Raw genomic sequence first — 16,998 nt, 5'->3', positions numbered from 1 at the left:
TACACGATTGATGCGCAACCCCTCTCAACGTACTACACCCCGAGGAGCGTCTCTGCCACAAGTGAGCCTCATATCTGACTTTCCCCCTCCCACCGGCCCCCCTCTTTTCCCTTTAGTCCCCTTATCCCCCTCTACAAACTCTCCCTTACATACCCAACATATTTTTTGATTTTTAATCGCGAGACAATCCTCTGCAGACAACACCATTGGATAATGGGTATTTCTCAAGCGAGAAATAGCGCCATTAGCCGTGCCAATTAGTTTAGTCAGTGCCTTGACCATGCACTCCCCCTCATCCAGTTTTTCTACCATTTCTAACAACCGCATGGTGTTAGAACTATCTCTTTGCGCGTGAGCATAGGAAACTGCAATAGCCTCATGTTCTTTGACTCGGTTTGGAAATTGAGGGTCGTTCACCTCCACCAGCATAACTTCACAGTCCAAAGATATTTTGTTGCACTGGAGAAGTGTGTTTTGAAAATTTTTGAATCGTAAAATGGCCCTATTCCCTGAAACCATTTCTACTGTCTGGTAGCCATGGCGACTACAATTCTTCATATGACTCCGTAGTTTCTTTATCACTACGGACTCGTGACAAGTATGTTGGACAGTCGACACGTTCCCCCCCTATGCTTACCACCCCACAGATCTCTATTAATGACGGTAATCGGATTACGGTGACCACTTGAATTGACTCGGTCACTAGGTGGGGGTGTGCCCAGCAACCAAACCCAATGTGTTACCAAATTAATTGATGGGCCCCGTACGGGGATAACGACTCTCTTCTTCTTTAAACGAACCCCATCTTAAAATTCAGTTTCATACTGAACCACAGTAACGCCGATACTTCAATAGGCATTAGCCCTTTCAAAAATATAAATAGATCGTATCGTTACTGGGTATTTCCCCTCTAAAAAAGACAAATCGACAATGGGGAAATCGGACCCATCCTTCCCATGTATAGCCCAATTGTCTAAATTCTTCTTGGTAGCGTCACGAGCTAGAGGCTCGAATGCTGATATGAGGAAAGCATACCTGAAACATATTTGATCTGTTTCAAAACCAATCCGCTGGATACCTTTACAGCCTACTAGATCTGGATTCTAATTTAAAACTGTATCCATTTCACTCGCCGCCCCTCTTAAAATAAAATCTTTCTTAAATTTACAGATATTAACACTTAAATTTTCAACATAAAGAACTAGAGACCCCCTACCGTTTTCATTAAAGTTCTCAAAATGAGTTATAATTGGATCCACTCAATCCGTGAAAATACCCTCAAAATGTCCCAAATTTAAATAAATCACCCGCATCTTAGACTTTATATAATGATAATAAATTTCAATTTTCCCCTCATTTAAATAAAACACTTTTAGAACAAGAGACCTTAATTGTTTCCCTCCCCCACAACTGAATTTGATTCTCCAGAAGTGCACGAATTTTATCTACATAGTTATGTACAATTTCTACAGGGTCAAAAAAAAATTTCCCCCCCATAAGTTTATTATAGGGGTCTCCAATGGTGACAGTTTAAACAACTATTGCTTTTAAAATTGTGCTGGTAACTTGAAAATTTGGGCAAGGTGTACCCACCTCACTCTGGGGGATATTACCCCCTCCCCCCCGTGGGTCCAAACTCTATGGCGACTGTGCCCATTACGTTGGTTGAAGTGGCGTCGTTAGGGGATCGGAGGCTGGCGGAGGAGGAGGGTTCCCAGTGAAATCCTCTAAAATTTGCAGGGTATTCGGACTCAAGTCTACCAGCTCAACTGTGCTAGCTTCTACATTAAAAAAATCATTTAAATACTCGTCAATTTTAAAAGTTACTTCAAAAGAGTTGTCCCATGTTTCGTTGTCTTGAAACTCCATTGCCTCTTCCTCCTCTTCTTCACTGGACGGTGAGTAGGGGACCAATGCTCGTCCAATCTATAAATGAAAAATAGCTTATTTTCAAAGTGTTCAAATCACCCCTACTGTTAAAATTTGGATTATTATTGCTTAATAACATTTGGTTAATTCAACTGAAAGTTCCAACTTAAGATAATCTAAGATATGACATAGAAGGCGGCAATTTGTTCGTTTATTTTCAGTGTTCAAATTTTTTTTATTTTTTTTTCACGGTGCTTGTCCGCAGCGCTTCCCGCGGCGCTTTCCCGGCCCGTAGCACATCCTTGCGGCGCTTTTCGGGCCGCAGCGCTTCCTGCGGCGCTTCTCGGACCCATAGCGCCCGAAGGCCGGCCGGCCCACAGCATATCTTATATTAGTATAAGATATTTACAGTCTAAAACGTCGCATGACATAGAAGACGGCATTTTGATATTGTTCAAACAATCCCTCCAAATAAAATTTCATATTAATACTCTTTATCTGCTCTGGAGAAAAAAAAACAAACAAAACATGATTTGAAAAGGATAGCCATCTCCTCTCATGGTATACAACTCATTCAGATATAAAGTTTTTTTTTTATAATATTTATATAGGCAATAGGAACCATTCAACAATAAATCAATATATAATGCAATGGTTTTCGCAACCTATTACGTGATGGATATATTGCATTTTTTTTTTGGATTAATTAATATGATTTGGCAAAGTGTGACTACATGCACTTGACATGATTCTAAAGGGATATCATTATATATCCTTTGAGGAGAAGGAAAATTTCAATATGCCGCTGGGATACACTTTTACACAGTGTTCGAAAATGGTGCATGTAGAAAAGACCTATAATAGTTGGAAGAAATTGATAGATATTTCCATATGATAGGTAGGAAAAAAATGCTTACATTTGCAAAGTCCGAGGAGAGTATTTGAATGCCCGAAGGCCCAGGCGAAACTTGTTGTACCATTGGCGGCGGGCCTTGTGTAGTCGGGGCAGGTAGTCCATAGAAAGCAGCTGTCCATTTACTCTTTAGTTTTTGTCCTGGTTGCATTGTTGTCTGCACAGATGGTTGCACTTGTTTTGAGGTCGAGCCAGCGTACTTAATAATGGATGATCTTGTCTCGTCCACTCTCGCTTTCTTAGTGGGAGGCGCCATACATTCTTCACAATTTGCCTTAAAGAAGAGAAAAAATTAGTTTCAAAATAATTTGCCCCCTTTTTTTTTAACAGAAGGAAAATTAGTACCCCCATCCCCCTAGCCATAATTTTGTCTAGAAAGCATTGATCGCTATGAAGCCCCCTCCCCCTAAGCCAAAAGCAAAGCAAAAAGTAAAATTTACGAAAAATGCTCTTATTTTTACCATGATGATAAAAAATTAAATATACACCTTGTGAGAAATCGAACCATAAAAGCATAGAAATTATATTTTTACCATTTAAAAAATCTATCCCTTCCCCCCTCTCCCCCATCTAAAACCGGACTAATTAAAATGGCAAACAAATAATATATGAACCTGGTTATCATAAGAAACACCAGATACCTCTTGCACTTTATAATATTTACCCTATCGCTAATTCGACTGGAAAAAAAGTGTCTTTCTGTGAAACCTACAAAAAGCTTAATCCTCTGGTTTCGTAGATACCGGATGAACAGTGACAGGATGCGATAATTAACCCATATTTAAATCTTTGCGGAACCGATAAAAGATAGGGTAACGGCTTAAATGGAAACTGTTTATTAATAGCTGACAGAAGTCAGTTGTCACTTTAGATAGAAATAAAGAAAGAATAAATTTATCGAAAAAAAGAGAAATATTTCTATTAGCAAGAATTATACCTGTAAAATCATAGTGGGGCTGGGAGGGGTGTTAGGTTTATGTAATAAAAAGATCGTATTTTATGTTTCCTATTGACTATAAAGATTGCACGGTGGTTAGGTTTGTGGGGGGAGGAGGTCCTAAGCTAAAGATAGTATTGGGTTACAAAGGAAAAAAATTTTATTTCTAAAATAAAAAATGAAAATGTACTCACATTGCTAATTGTGGCTGCCAAGGCTTCAAGTTCATCAATAACATTCATTGTTGTTTCAATTGTGTCACAATACTTTCTGATAATTTAATCACATTGCATGCCCGTTATATACGAAATCTCAAGGGTGAATTGTTATGTAACTGGGGAAAACCATTTGTAAGCAGCCCTCCGAGTGATTGAGAAGGAATATATACCCGAATCGCTGATTGGCTGAGAGGGATGCATGTACTTCCTGTGTAAGATTGCTGAACACCATAATATTCACTTCTCGCGTACACTTGCCCAACACAACAATAATAAATAAATCCCTCAGGCCTAAAGATTAAAGAAACCATAATGTTTCTCAATTCCCCCTTCGTGAATCAATAATTTCCCCGCCAATTATGTAAATCAGGTTCACAGGCTAAGTTTGCCTAAAGATCAAAGAAACCATAATGTTTCTTAATTCCCCCTTCGTGAATCAATAATTTCCCCTAGCGATTATGTAAATCAATTTCTCAGGTTAGGCTAGCCAAACAACAATGAAGCCATGTTTGTTTCTTAATTCCACCCTTCGTGAACCAATAATTCCCCCCATCGATTATGTAAATAACCCCAATATCATTACACCTGGCCAAACAACAGCAAATAAATTGACCTTGACCCCCATTAGACTCGATCGATATTCCTTGAATAAATTATGTCCCGTCAGCATTAAACTAAATTGTAGATGGCAGCAGGGGTGCCCGTCACGAGTAGCACCTCCCTTTCTACTTGCACTGGGGAAATAAATGGTTCTTATGGAAGGGCTGCTCGTATAAACTTCAGAGAGGGCTCATTTGATTGAAAATTGAAAGTTCTAGCTAACTTTTTCAGATTTAAAATAGATCGGAGGGGCCGCAAGGCCCCCCCAAACCATAAGGGGTCAATGTGTTTTTATTTTATTTTTTCCCTGAGGCACTCCAAATTAAAGGAGCGGTTGAATAAACTTCGGAGAAGGCTCATTCAATTGGAAATCAGAGGTACTAGTGCTTTTTTAAGAATCAAAAGCGATCGGAGGGCATCTATTCCCCCCAACGCCTTTCCCCCACATGCATCCGAATAAAATTTTAAGATAGACATTATGTTAAAAATAGTTCAAAAATCAAAGAGCAAAAACTCCACGGTCAACACAACCCAACCGGGCCCAGAGGAGTTGGTTCTTATGGAGGGGTGCTTGTATAAACCTCAGAGTGGACTCATGTGAATATAAATTAAAATTCTAGTTCACTTTTTAAGAGTAAAAAAGGATCGGCGGGACACTAGCTCCCCCCCCCCCGCGCTCTTCTTCTCTAAACCCATCTGATAAAAATTTTGAGATAGCCATTCTGTTAAACATAGTTCTAAGATCACATAATAAAAACTCCAGTGTCGACAAAATCCCCTAGGGCCCAGGGACTGGCGTTGTAAGTTATGCGCTGGGGGCATGAATGGTTCTTATGAAAGGGATGCTCGTATAAATTTCAGAGAGGGCTCATTTGATTGGAGATTGAAAATTCTAGTTCACTTTTTCAACTAACGAACAAAAATATTTTGCTATTGAAGCATAAATGACACCCAAAACGAATAGAAATTAAATAAACAATCATAGAAAACAAACATACAGTAGGTAGTAATATAAATGAGTAAATAATTCTTGAAACGAGTGAAACTTAATTGTTTATGCAAATCAAGTTTGAAACGAACAAAAACCTCTACAAAGAAGAGTTTGGGTTTTGCCTCTTTCTCTCACTGTAAAAATCTAAAACCTACTGCGTCATTGGCGCTTTACTGAAAACTATATGAGTCTTGAACAGTCTTGAAAAGTAAAAATAAAATAAAATTGAACGTTTGATATATAACGCTATTAATTGTTGAAAGAGCATCAGTTATAGATTTTATTTCGCAGTAATTGTATCTTTATTTTCAATGCTGTAATAACTGCGAAAGAAAATCACACTTACTCTGCCTCACACTTAGAGTATTAAAAGACAAACCCTACCCAAATCCCAAACGGATATGGCTTAAAACAATAGATGACAGCACTTTCGGATTCATTTCTTTTTTTATTTCTAGACTTTTCAATTCTGATAAACTGTGGCTTCAGACAAACCCTACCCAAATCCCAAACGGATATGGCTGAAAACAATAGATGGCAGCACTTTCGGATTCTTTTTCTTTTTTTATTTCTAGACTTTTCAATTCTGATAAACTGTGGCTTCAACTGCTCAAAACTGAGACCCATGGGTCAAAGTTGCCCATGCTCCCTCTTTATTTATGTATGTTCACTCATCGTGGTCACAGCGGTAGCTGAAATCTAGTAAGGTGCAAATCACGGCCCATAGCAACCAAAAATTAAAAAACAAGTACAAAAAAGATAATGCGGCCCATAATAAACAAAAATTATAGAGTTAAAAAAATTGTTATTTGTAGCTGGTTCGGGAATGGTAACCATTATATCTAGATTAGTCTTAATAGTAAAATTTTATTGTGAAACAAATTTAAGAGGATTTCGAAAAAAAAGTAAATCTCTAAAAAAAATGGCGTTGGATCAAAATAAGAAGTACACCATTGGAATTGCCGTGACAGAAAACACTCTAAAGAAAATTACAGTCCCCTGGGTTGAACAACAAAGAACATCACTTTTTTGCATGGATAGCACTAATGTGTCCTCTTTATTCCTGCTGCTAGCAGGGCACTGGAAAACTAGAGAGCTATTTCAGGGCTCATTTTAACAAAATCTATTAAGACGAGCTGACCTACCAAGTGGGTCGCAAAGGGGAGCTGAAAAATCTAAACTACAGCTCCGAATCAAGGATATTTCTCAATTACAAGAGGGTTTTTTATGTGTTCCCTATTCTTCGTCAAGCTTAAGTCCAATATATTTTTAATCCTTTCTTCAAGAATTTAAAACTCAAACAACATAGGGAAAAAAGAGGAAAGTAAAAAGAACCAAAAGATAGTGTTATTTAGAAATTCATTGAAAAAACAATATTTTTATCAGGTGTCGATTAATAGGGAAATCGTAAAAATGCTAAAGTGAAAAAAAAATCTACCTGCAACCCCCCTCACCCCCCGTCACATTGAGCTCCTGTTTCAGTTGATAAGTATATTTCGTTCCAACTCGGTCGTGTAAACCATTAGAAACTTATATTATTTTTAAAAGGAATAAAAGATGATAAAAACTAAGGAAAAGAGAATAAACTTACATATTATCCTACTAATTAGACGATGCCAAAAAGGTATCGCAAAACAATGGAGTTGTCTAAAGGAAAAAAAGGTCATAAATGTGCCTATAGGGAAATAAGTCAGGAAAGTATATCCATAATTATAAAGCGATTTCGAGCGACTAAATGTTAGCATCCTGGGCTGATTTGAATCTATAAAAGAAAGTATCGCCGTAGAGTTGGCGTTCCCTTGGTTACCAAATATATTGCGCAACACTGCAGCTTTTCAAGGAGATTGAAAACTTTCGATAAACCCTCTGTCAGAGATTAATCAACTTCGTTAAAAATATATTGTAAACAGCGGAGCTTCGACTACATGATCTAAGAAGTCGAAAGATAAAGGTAAAATCAAACTCTTTTCCAATAAGAATTGGAATGTTTTTACTCTTTGGAAAGCAGGGGGGGAGAGGAGTTAAAAAAAATAGTCGGACCACTAATTTCCAATTTTGACTAGTGGGCAAGAAAGGGTAAGGGAAGAGGAGTGGAAAAATCAGCAAGGCAGCTAATTTCAACTTTTTGAGGGATAAGATCCTTCAGATCAACTTAAAGAGGGGACAAAGGAGTCTCCAACGCCCTCCACCTTTGTGCAGGAAATGTTTGAGAAGTAGATTTTTGAAAATAGCCACTGTAATCCATAATATAATCTTTGGGGGGAAGTAATACCCCCTACCTAGAACGTAAAAAAGCGAACACTAAATATCTATCACTTTTTTGACACCAACTTGATAATATTGACTCAGAAAATGCTTGTTTTCCAATTTTTGGTTTTCTCATGGCAACACTTTTCTAATAAAGGTGATTAATCAAGAAGACTACGTATTATGAATAAACTCATTAACGAATTGATTAATGAAGAATTTCTACGGATTACGGCCTTGGAGGCATAAGCTAATATTTCAAATCCCTTTTTAATATTCACAAGTGGTTCTCAACTTAAAGAAGAAGGAGGCAAATACCTGAGTATCTGTTCCAGTGACAATGTTGCCAATAAAACGGAGTGCAGGGGTAACAATGTCAGTCTCGTCACTACTTAATAAATCACAAACTCGAGGTATAAGATCTATGACCAGCTGAATTCGGTCGTTACTCTCATCTGAGTCTAAGATGTACGAAAGCGCTAAGCAGGCATAAACTAGAAAAAATATGAATACCTACTAAGCAATAAGTACTTTTCTATCTATTCCTTCGAGATGACAACAGCCCATCAGTTTTTCCACTGCTGAACGTAGTAGGGAGGGAGAAGAGGATTGGTTTCTCGAAGAAAAGTACGAAGGACCGGCCCCCAGCACACAGATTTTTATGATGGACGTTCGCTTCCATATTGGTAACACTTCACTTACAACGACATTAATGTTTCAAACATTTTAACAAGAGTTCAAAGTTTAAAATGTAGATTTCGTTTAGAAAAGCCCAAAGTAAAACGAGGGAAGTGGAAGCTCCACAAACATTCTGGGTAACTTCCGTCCGTTTCAAGTTTTACTATTGTTTTTTTTTTTCACCTTATTCTATCACTTTTTTTTTTCTCGTTTGAAAACATAAAACAGACGAAGCGAACATATAATAAAAAAGACAAAAGTTGTCCGCCATCTTCAGCTCCAAATATGTTATAATAGGAGGAATGAAGCCCCTTTACGCCACTTCCAAAGTATATGTGCTTACCAAGCAAAGTAAACACCTCAGAGTTGATAAAAAGACATCCTAAACAAATCCAGTGGTTTAAGTTTTGTAATTTTCCGATTAACTTTGCAAGATGTGCAATTTTGATTGCTTTGGCATCAAGATCAAATACAGTTGAAATTTGACGGAGATTAATTACAATCGAACACTAATTGCTCGATAGAGAAAAATTGAAATTTGATTGCTTAAGAATTAGCGTGCTTAACTACTGAATTGATCGCAAACTTCAATAGCGAATTCCTGCTGAGTCTGATAGTTTTTAAGCCATTCTCAGCTTTGTGAAAGTTCATGATGGCTTTGAATGGCCGTATATAAGAATTGACTCTAGTAATACAAAAGTCTTTAGTCGCGCCTACATGATATAAAAAAAAAAAAAAAAAAAAAAAAAAAAAAAAAAAAAAAAAAATGAAGGTGATTTTTTGGGGCAATAAGGACGGTTTGGCCAAGGTCCTTTCCGAAATATCTGCTTCGTCTATTCGCTGTTTTTTTTCCAGTGGCTGAAAATCCCCTTCTTTTTAAATTCTTGCTTATTGTTACTTTTTCTTTTTAATATTGTTACTTTTCTTTTCTTTGTATTTCTCGTCTTTTTCTGTCAAAGGACGACAGAAAACCAGTAGCATTACAATGTACAAATGAAAGGACTAACCTAAAACCTTTTTATCATTGTATGTCAAGAGGTATTTTAGACCAGGTAAATGATGGTTTTGAATGGCCGTATATAAGAACTGACTCTAGTAATACAAAAGTCTTTAGTCGCGCCTACATGAAATTTGAAAAAAAAAAAAAAAAAAAAAAAAAAAAAAAAAACAACAAGAAACCAAAACGAAGGTTATTTTTTGGGCAATAAGGACGGTTTGACAAAGGTAATTGCCTAAATATCTGATTCGTCGATTCGTTGCTTTTTTTCCAATGGCTGAAAATCACCTTTTTTTTAAATTCTTGCTTATTGTTACTTTTCTTTTCTTTGTATTTCTTGTCTTTTTTTTGTCAAAGGACGACAGCAAACCAGTAGGATTACAATGTACAAATGAAAGGACTAACCAAAAACCTGTTCATCATAACATGTCAGGAGGTGCTTTAGACCAGGTAAAAGCAGCTTAATTTGATCGATGGATGGGTGAGGATCCTTGTTCCTGTACAGATTGGACAAGGTCCAGGCTACATCCCTCAAAAATAATATCTGAAAATAAAACCACTTTAATAACAATAATATCTCATGAGAATAAATGAGTTGCTTAATATTTTATCAGGAATAGCTGTGTCCTCAGCTATATTCAGAATGTGAACAGTTATAAACATCATCATGTTTAAGGAAAACACATTTTATAGAAAAGTAATTGCGTGTTTTAGGACAAAAGAGGAAAGGGAAAGAGAGCGTGCTATACCAAACCTTGATTACAAAAAAAATCTATACCGCATATCATAAATTTGCCCATTTAAACGCTTATTTAGGGTAATCTTAAAAGTCTTAATTGTTAGTACCTATTTTGACATTTGTTTTAGTTACATTATCATTCCACTTACTCCTTTTATTGTTGAAATTGTTAGTATTTTCATAAATGATGTGCAAATAGGGGGCTAGAATCAAACCGCAAATTAATTTTTAGCTACTAATCTCTACCAAAGCTGATTCAGATTCAAACCATTCATATAAATATAGACGACAAGAACGGACAGGATGACGGGGACCGGTCAGGGAAAGGTGGTATAGGGGCACGTTTCATTTACTAGGAGGTCAAAAATTACAATAATTACACAGACAGAAGGTCAAAAATACCGATGAGGGAGCCAGAGCTTCGTTGGTACCCCCTCCACCACAAATTATATATCTTACTCTGGCTCCAAGGACACCCAACATCAAGACGATAGCTTTTGACCAGATTTTGAAGAATGAATCCTAGTGATTAGGCTGGTAAAAATAGATTTTGATACCAAAGCCCTCCTCCTTATAAGAAGATTGGATCCAGTACAGACCATTAAAATATAACTATAAGCCTAGCTCACGCTTTTTATGAAGTTGTATTTTAATCCCACTTTACTTCAAACTGATGTTCGTTAAGATCCTACAACCACCTTCAAAATTGTAGTCCATTTTACATTCTCTAAAAACCTTTATAAACATTCAAAATAAAATGATAATTTTTATTAGATGTACGTCATCGTGGTCTAAGATCAAAACCTGCCGGACAGGTTTAGTCCTAGCAATATTTTTCGACAGTGGACAGCCGAGCCATTTCTTTATCTTTTCTTTGGGGTTCATCATTTATGATTTTATAAGAGGTATCCAGAATAAGCGAAAATCTATCTTAACTAACAAGTTATGTACGTCTTTATAAGAGGGGAGGGGCCTCCTAAGGAATTTTCAAGGATTCATTCAAATTTAAGAAAAACCTTTTTATTACAATTCTGCTATTTGGTTTAAAAGTTTCACACCTTGAGACATGAAAATCTTAGTAGGAAAATCGTTTGACATTAAAATTTCACTGATTTATTTATTTCACTTCGATTCCATTTTCTTTAGTCGATAGAAAATAGTAATAAATAAACATTATCGCTATTTTTAACGTAAAGTATTTATTTACCTAGATTGAAAGTTGAAAGCTATAGCCACCTATTGCACCACTTATTTATTGAACAGCCATTGTCTAAATCACAATAATTTCCTAGATTGGAGAAGCCAGTGATTGGCTCTGCAACATTGGTTATCATAGATTTCCGTGCAAAGGCAATTAGAAGACAACACAATGAATCTTGGATTTTCGGTAATCAGAGCGGTTGCCCAATGAAACGGATTCAGTAATAACTTATTTTCTTTTTCATTGCAGACAAAAAAGAAAGAGATATCTATGGCTGTTTCCAGGTTGGTGCTCTAGTAAGATAATATAAAGAAACATGAAACCTTAGACAAAATGAAAAGAGAGTAGTCAAGTAACAAACCCTGTCTAAAAACAATAAGTACAAACAACGGGGAATTTTTTTTATACAAGACAGTGGAACTGAACTTTTAAATGAAAATTTCAACCCTATATCCAAGGGCCGTCCTCAGCAAAACAAACGAAGAGAGAAAAAAACAATATAAAAAAAAATTACATTAAAATTCGATCATTAAAACTGGAAAGTTTTTTTTTTAAACAGCCCTAATAACATTATTTCAAGGAAGTTCAACCAGGACTGGTACACAAAGCGGAGTGGAAAAAGACCAATTTATTCAAATGGAATAAAAATGCTTACAAACAAGCTTTTAAAGCTAATGTCGCCTTCTTGGCAGCCAGCCTAGATGGTCTATTTGTAACAGGTTGAGCGGAATTATTTACTGGTTTTTTAATATAATTAGTTACATAGTTTTTAATTAAATTTGTGTATTAAGCAAATATTCCCCCAAATCTCTATTTAAAGAAATATTACAGTTTATTTTGATTTTAATTTCAATTGCCTCTCGAACAACCTGTTTTATGCCGAAGTCATTGCTAATAAGGCAAGTTTCTTCAAAAAGCATTTTATGGCTAGGGTTATCAAACGCTATTTACGTTTTTCCTGTCTAAGAATTCATGAAGAAAATATTGTCAGCAATTAGAGACGTGAAAAAAGCAGTTGCGACGTCGTAAAAACTGAAAATTTGAGACGTGAAAAAAGCAGTTGTGACGTCGTAAAAACTGAAAATTGTCTCCCAAGAAGAGAAACATGAGGATAGAACAGTTACACAACATACTAGCAAATCAGTAGTCAATCTTAAAAAAACACCATCACCCAAAGTTTTTGAACTGTTTTTTTTTTCTGTGAAATTTAGCATTAAAAAAAACCGATAACGCTATACAGTGGATATCAGCCCTTTACAAATTTTGAATTTAGTTTTCAAAAATGCAATAGGGAAATAATCGTAAAAAAACAACTCTTAAAGAGTCAAAATTCCCCGAACGCAATTCAAACAAATATTACACATATATTTTGAGTGATGGAAAAATTAAAACTAATTTGACATTAGTATCAAAACGGAGTCCACAAGAATCGACATTCCGTTATCATGTAAGAGCAAAAATTTAAATTTTGCTGATGAGTCTACTAAGTACGACGCACGTATTCTGGAAACCATACAGGCATTACAACAGATTTCATAAAACATTGCTAAGATTCAGTAGAGCCAAAATTTATTGATGCAAGTTTTGGAAGCATAGATATGAATCCATGACTTTCAGTTAAGAAAAACTTGTTTTTTTTTATTTAATTAATTTATTAAGAGCAACAAGAATGTCTTTCTTTAGATTCTACACCACAGGATATAAAGGATGAAAAGTTATAAATTACTACATTCGATATTCTAAATTCTTCGTCTGGTTAATGCATCTAAATGTCTACTAGCTGTCCTTAAATACATTTCAACACCTCGACTTCTTATACATCTCTTCATTAATCGCTTATTTCCTCCTATTTTCTTAGTTATGATGGACAACTGGGTTTCAAATTGAATAACGTTATGCACATGTTTACACAGTTCTCAGCAATTGCACTTTGAAATTACAATTATTTTTTTTATAGAAGATTCGAGGTTCATTATACAAACGAAGCATTGAACCGGGGTAAACTAAAAGAGGAAACCTAAAAACTCCTAATACTTAGTTGATGAAGACAGTAACATAATCCAAAGATAGGCATGCATTTTTTTTTACTTTCAGTAGCCACGTCACTAGAAGAAACATGAAAGATTTCAGTTGTTTATATCAATTATTTATATCCATGTCAAAAACAAACCATAAATGAGACTGAATGAAAATAAATGAAAAAACATCCAGTAAACCAAGGAGTATAAAAGGTATGAGAAAAATGCGAAAGTTCCTTTCTTTTTTGATGAATTTTATGCATGGACGTTGATTAGATTGCTTGATTCATAAGTTCAAAGCAAATTATAGTCGAAAATCCAATGAAAATTAAGGTAAATAAAAGAAAACAGAAAATGAAAGTAACTCACAGGGGTATTTGCACTAATCCAGTTCAACAAAGGCGGTACACCGTTGCATCTCAAAATTTCATCTCGAAGAACACCCCCGTCATCGGCTATATATCCAAGGGCCCGAACAGCTTGCTCGGACAAGCGCGTATCACAATCTGTAAGAAGAGAGACAAATGCAGGAATGGCACCATGCATAACCACAGTTCGTTTTTGCTCAGAAGTCCCAGAAGCGATATTTTTTAAAAGCCAAGCAGCTTGAAACTGAAGCTCCGGCCTAAAAAAGAATCCATCAGTTTTTGCTCTCTCTTTCCCTCTTAAAGAGGCAAAACTAGCCATTAACACACAATTTAATTATGAATAGATACAGCGTCGAATTTGCAGTGGAGGTTTAGGGAGACTGATAGATAATAACTATTAAATATAACAGACAAAGTGCTTGTGGCTTAGACACTATTATAAGATAGGTTTAGATCTCACTTTGAAAATTCAGACCTTTGCATACCCGAATTTATTTCTTTTTGTTTTATTTCCTTTTTGAGGATTAATTTGTCCAATTTTGTGTTTTTGCAGTTTATTTAACCGATTTTTTTTCTCACAGTTTTTCCTTTGCGCAGAACCTAACTTGGTGTATGACTTTGCCGAAATGTCTGCTACTGGTTAAGATTTTTCCCTTTTTTCTTCATTGAGCTGCCTGTGTAGGCACTAGGCTACCAAGATAAATAAATTCAAGCAAGTTTAAATTGTCAGGGACTTGGGCCCAAATTAAGCCCCTGCCTTCGACCACAAGCAAATCAAAGCCTATTTATCATAAATAAAAAAAAAAAAAAAATAGTGCTAATCCAATTTATGTGCCCTAAACTAAATTACATTTTAACAAAATTTGAATTCATTTACACTAATAATATTTCTACCTATTGGTTTTCAGAATAGCTCCAAGTTTAACTACTCCCCCCCCCCCATTTTTTCGACGTTTAAAAATTCACATGAAAATAAAGGTGGCATACCATGTATTTTTCACTGTATACAGGCGAGGGGGGGGGAGATTTGTCATTTTTCAATTATCCTTCGGTGAAAGTACAAAAAGGGTTATAAACTAACTATGATTTATTTATGATATATTATAGAATAGAATTTCATTGTAAAAATTTCTTTCACAGCGTGTTTTGCCGAATTTGAAGTTTACGTTCCAAAAAAAAAACAAAAAAAAAACACTATATATATATATTTTTCAAAGGCACTATACATGTATATATAATAAAGAGCATACACACATATATCATCAAAAGAACGTGACGTTCACTTCAAACAAAATTCATTTAAAAAAAATATATGAATAAGGTCCACTCAATTAAAAAGTAAAAAATAAAAACAAAATAGGGAACAATAAAATTAATGAAAATACATAAAAAAAAATATGATGAGTCATAAATTTAGTTAAAAAGTCAAAAATAAAACAAATAAATATATAACAATAAGATTAAACACTAATTCTCCTGGCCATTGTACAACTAAACAAAACTCGGAACAAAACTCTTCCGATACCTTTCATGTCTAGTGGGGATGGGAGTCAATTTGGGGACTTTTGGGGATTTTATACGGGACGGTCTGTTGCGGGTAGGAAAGCAGGGTTCGGGGATGATGAAACGTAATCGAGGAACAGAGAGGGTCTTGGTACCGAAACGATGGCATAAAAGGTTCCTTATCTCGGCCAACATGATGAGCTTGAACTTACCTATAGGATAATGATATGGAACCTTCCCTTCACCATTTATTATTCTAAATGTTCGTTTTTGGACATTTTCAATCTAATAAATATGCTCTGAAGCGAGACCAAAATGCCACACTGGACAAGCAAACTCCAGTATCGGCTGAATAAAAGAACAATAAAGCTGGAGAAGATCCATAGGGAGGCAAGAAAATTTTAACAAAAGTCTTAAAACGGAAACCGAAAGGGAAGCCTATTTTAGGATGTTTTGAACATGGGCATCCCGCTTCAAGTCATTGGTTATTGTCATCCCAAGTAGTTTAATGCATGTGACAGAGATTTTGGGAGGAATGGGGTTTGTGAAAGAAGGAACTGATTTTAAAAAATTAACTGTCATAAGTGACGATTTATTAGCATTAACTTTCATCTTCGACAAATAAGCCTCCTGGGTGGCATCGTCAAGTAATAATTAAGCTTTTAATATTTCGTCGACAAAAACCTCAAGTGCAGACAAGTCGTCCACATGCTTCCATTGCTCTGTGTGGTCAGTCATGAGGCTATTAATCATTATAAGAAATAAAATAAGACCTATATGAGTTCCCTGGGGCACCACACAAAAGTTAGGAAGGGATCGGAACAAAGATTTTCATATTTAAGCACTTGAAAACAATTTGTTAAAAAGGAGGCAACAATTTTAACTAGAAAGGGACTCACTTGAAACTCCGTCAGCAGTTTATTTAAGAGGATATTGTGGTCAATTAGGTCGAAAACTTTCTGGAGATTAATTAATAAAAGATTCAGGGTTTTCAAGGTTTTTAAGAATGGTGTCAAGAAGACTAACAAGAGAGTTTGAAGTAGATGTCTCCTTCAGGTTTCTAAATTGTAAATAGCTATGAAACCCTCATACATTTTTGAAAAAAACTGGGGTTAAGGTGATTGGTCAAACTCAAGTAAAACCGTTCACGCCTCCTTTCTTTTGGATTGGAATAATATAGCCCAGCTTCCAATACGACGGGTAACATCCGCCACGTTCGATAACGTCTATTAAATAGATGTATCAGATCTATTATAATCGACTGATGTTACGACGGTAGAATGTGTACCGCTAATGTAGCGACGGCAAATGAAACTCTCGGCAAAAGAAACGGTTGGTAAAAAAACGCAAACTGTGTCTCGGGCCTAATATATGCTCACCGACTCACAAGATTGGCGGGTATGGAGGAGAGGGAGTTCTCCCACTCTGAGATTGGCCCTAAGGAAATCCCTCAGCTGGACAAAAAAAAATGATATAAATAAGCACTTTTTCATATTTGACATCCCCCCCCCCATTTCCCAAATCCTTTTTTCTACTACGGACCATATATTTCTGTTAGTATTTGAATTAGGACATTTATTACAAACTTGGGATGGTCCTTATGTACAAGGTGTTCCAAAAGAAACAGTGCAGTAGGAATATGCTAATAACCCAAAGAAACAAAACTCACAGAAACATACTATATATTACAAATATTCACAAATCTAATACCTTATCAAC

The 16,998-nt window shown here is 35.8% G+C and overlaps 2 protein-coding genes across 3 annotated transcripts in view; one reads left to right on the top strand and one right to left on the bottom strand.

Annotated features, from left to right (window-relative positions):
- Nucleotides 1-16,998, top strand: part of LOC148956298 (kanadaptin) — a 504,001-nt gene that overhangs the window by 372,004 nt on the left and 114,999 nt on the right. The window lies entirely within an intron of this gene.
- Nucleotides 1-16,998, bottom strand: part of LOC148956300 (uncharacterized) — a 94,623-nt gene that overhangs the window by 53,535 nt on the left and 24,090 nt on the right. The window contains exons 8-10 of the mRNA XM_089097601.1: nt 13,778-14,033; nt 9,856-9,994; nt 8,094-8,269 (exon numbers count right to left, since the gene is read on the bottom strand). Of these exons, the coding sequence (XP_088953727.1) occupies nt 8,094-8,269; nt 9,856-9,994; nt 13,778-14,033 (571 nt within the window). The remainder of the gene's footprint in view (nt 1-8,093; nt 8,270-9,855; nt 9,995-13,777; nt 14,034-16,998) is intronic.

The sequence above is a fragment of the Artemia sp. Qi Xiang Cuo genome, chromosome 1 (assembly GCF_049724085.1).
Source record: "Artemia sp. Qi Xiang Cuo chromosome 1, ASM4972408v1, whole genome shotgun sequence".
In the NCBI taxonomy this organism is placed as follows: domain Eukaryota; kingdom Metazoa; phylum Arthropoda; class Branchiopoda; order Anostraca; family Artemiidae; genus Artemia; species Artemia sp. Qi Xiang Cuo.
This window is presented reverse-complemented; position numbering and strand designations above follow the sequence as displayed.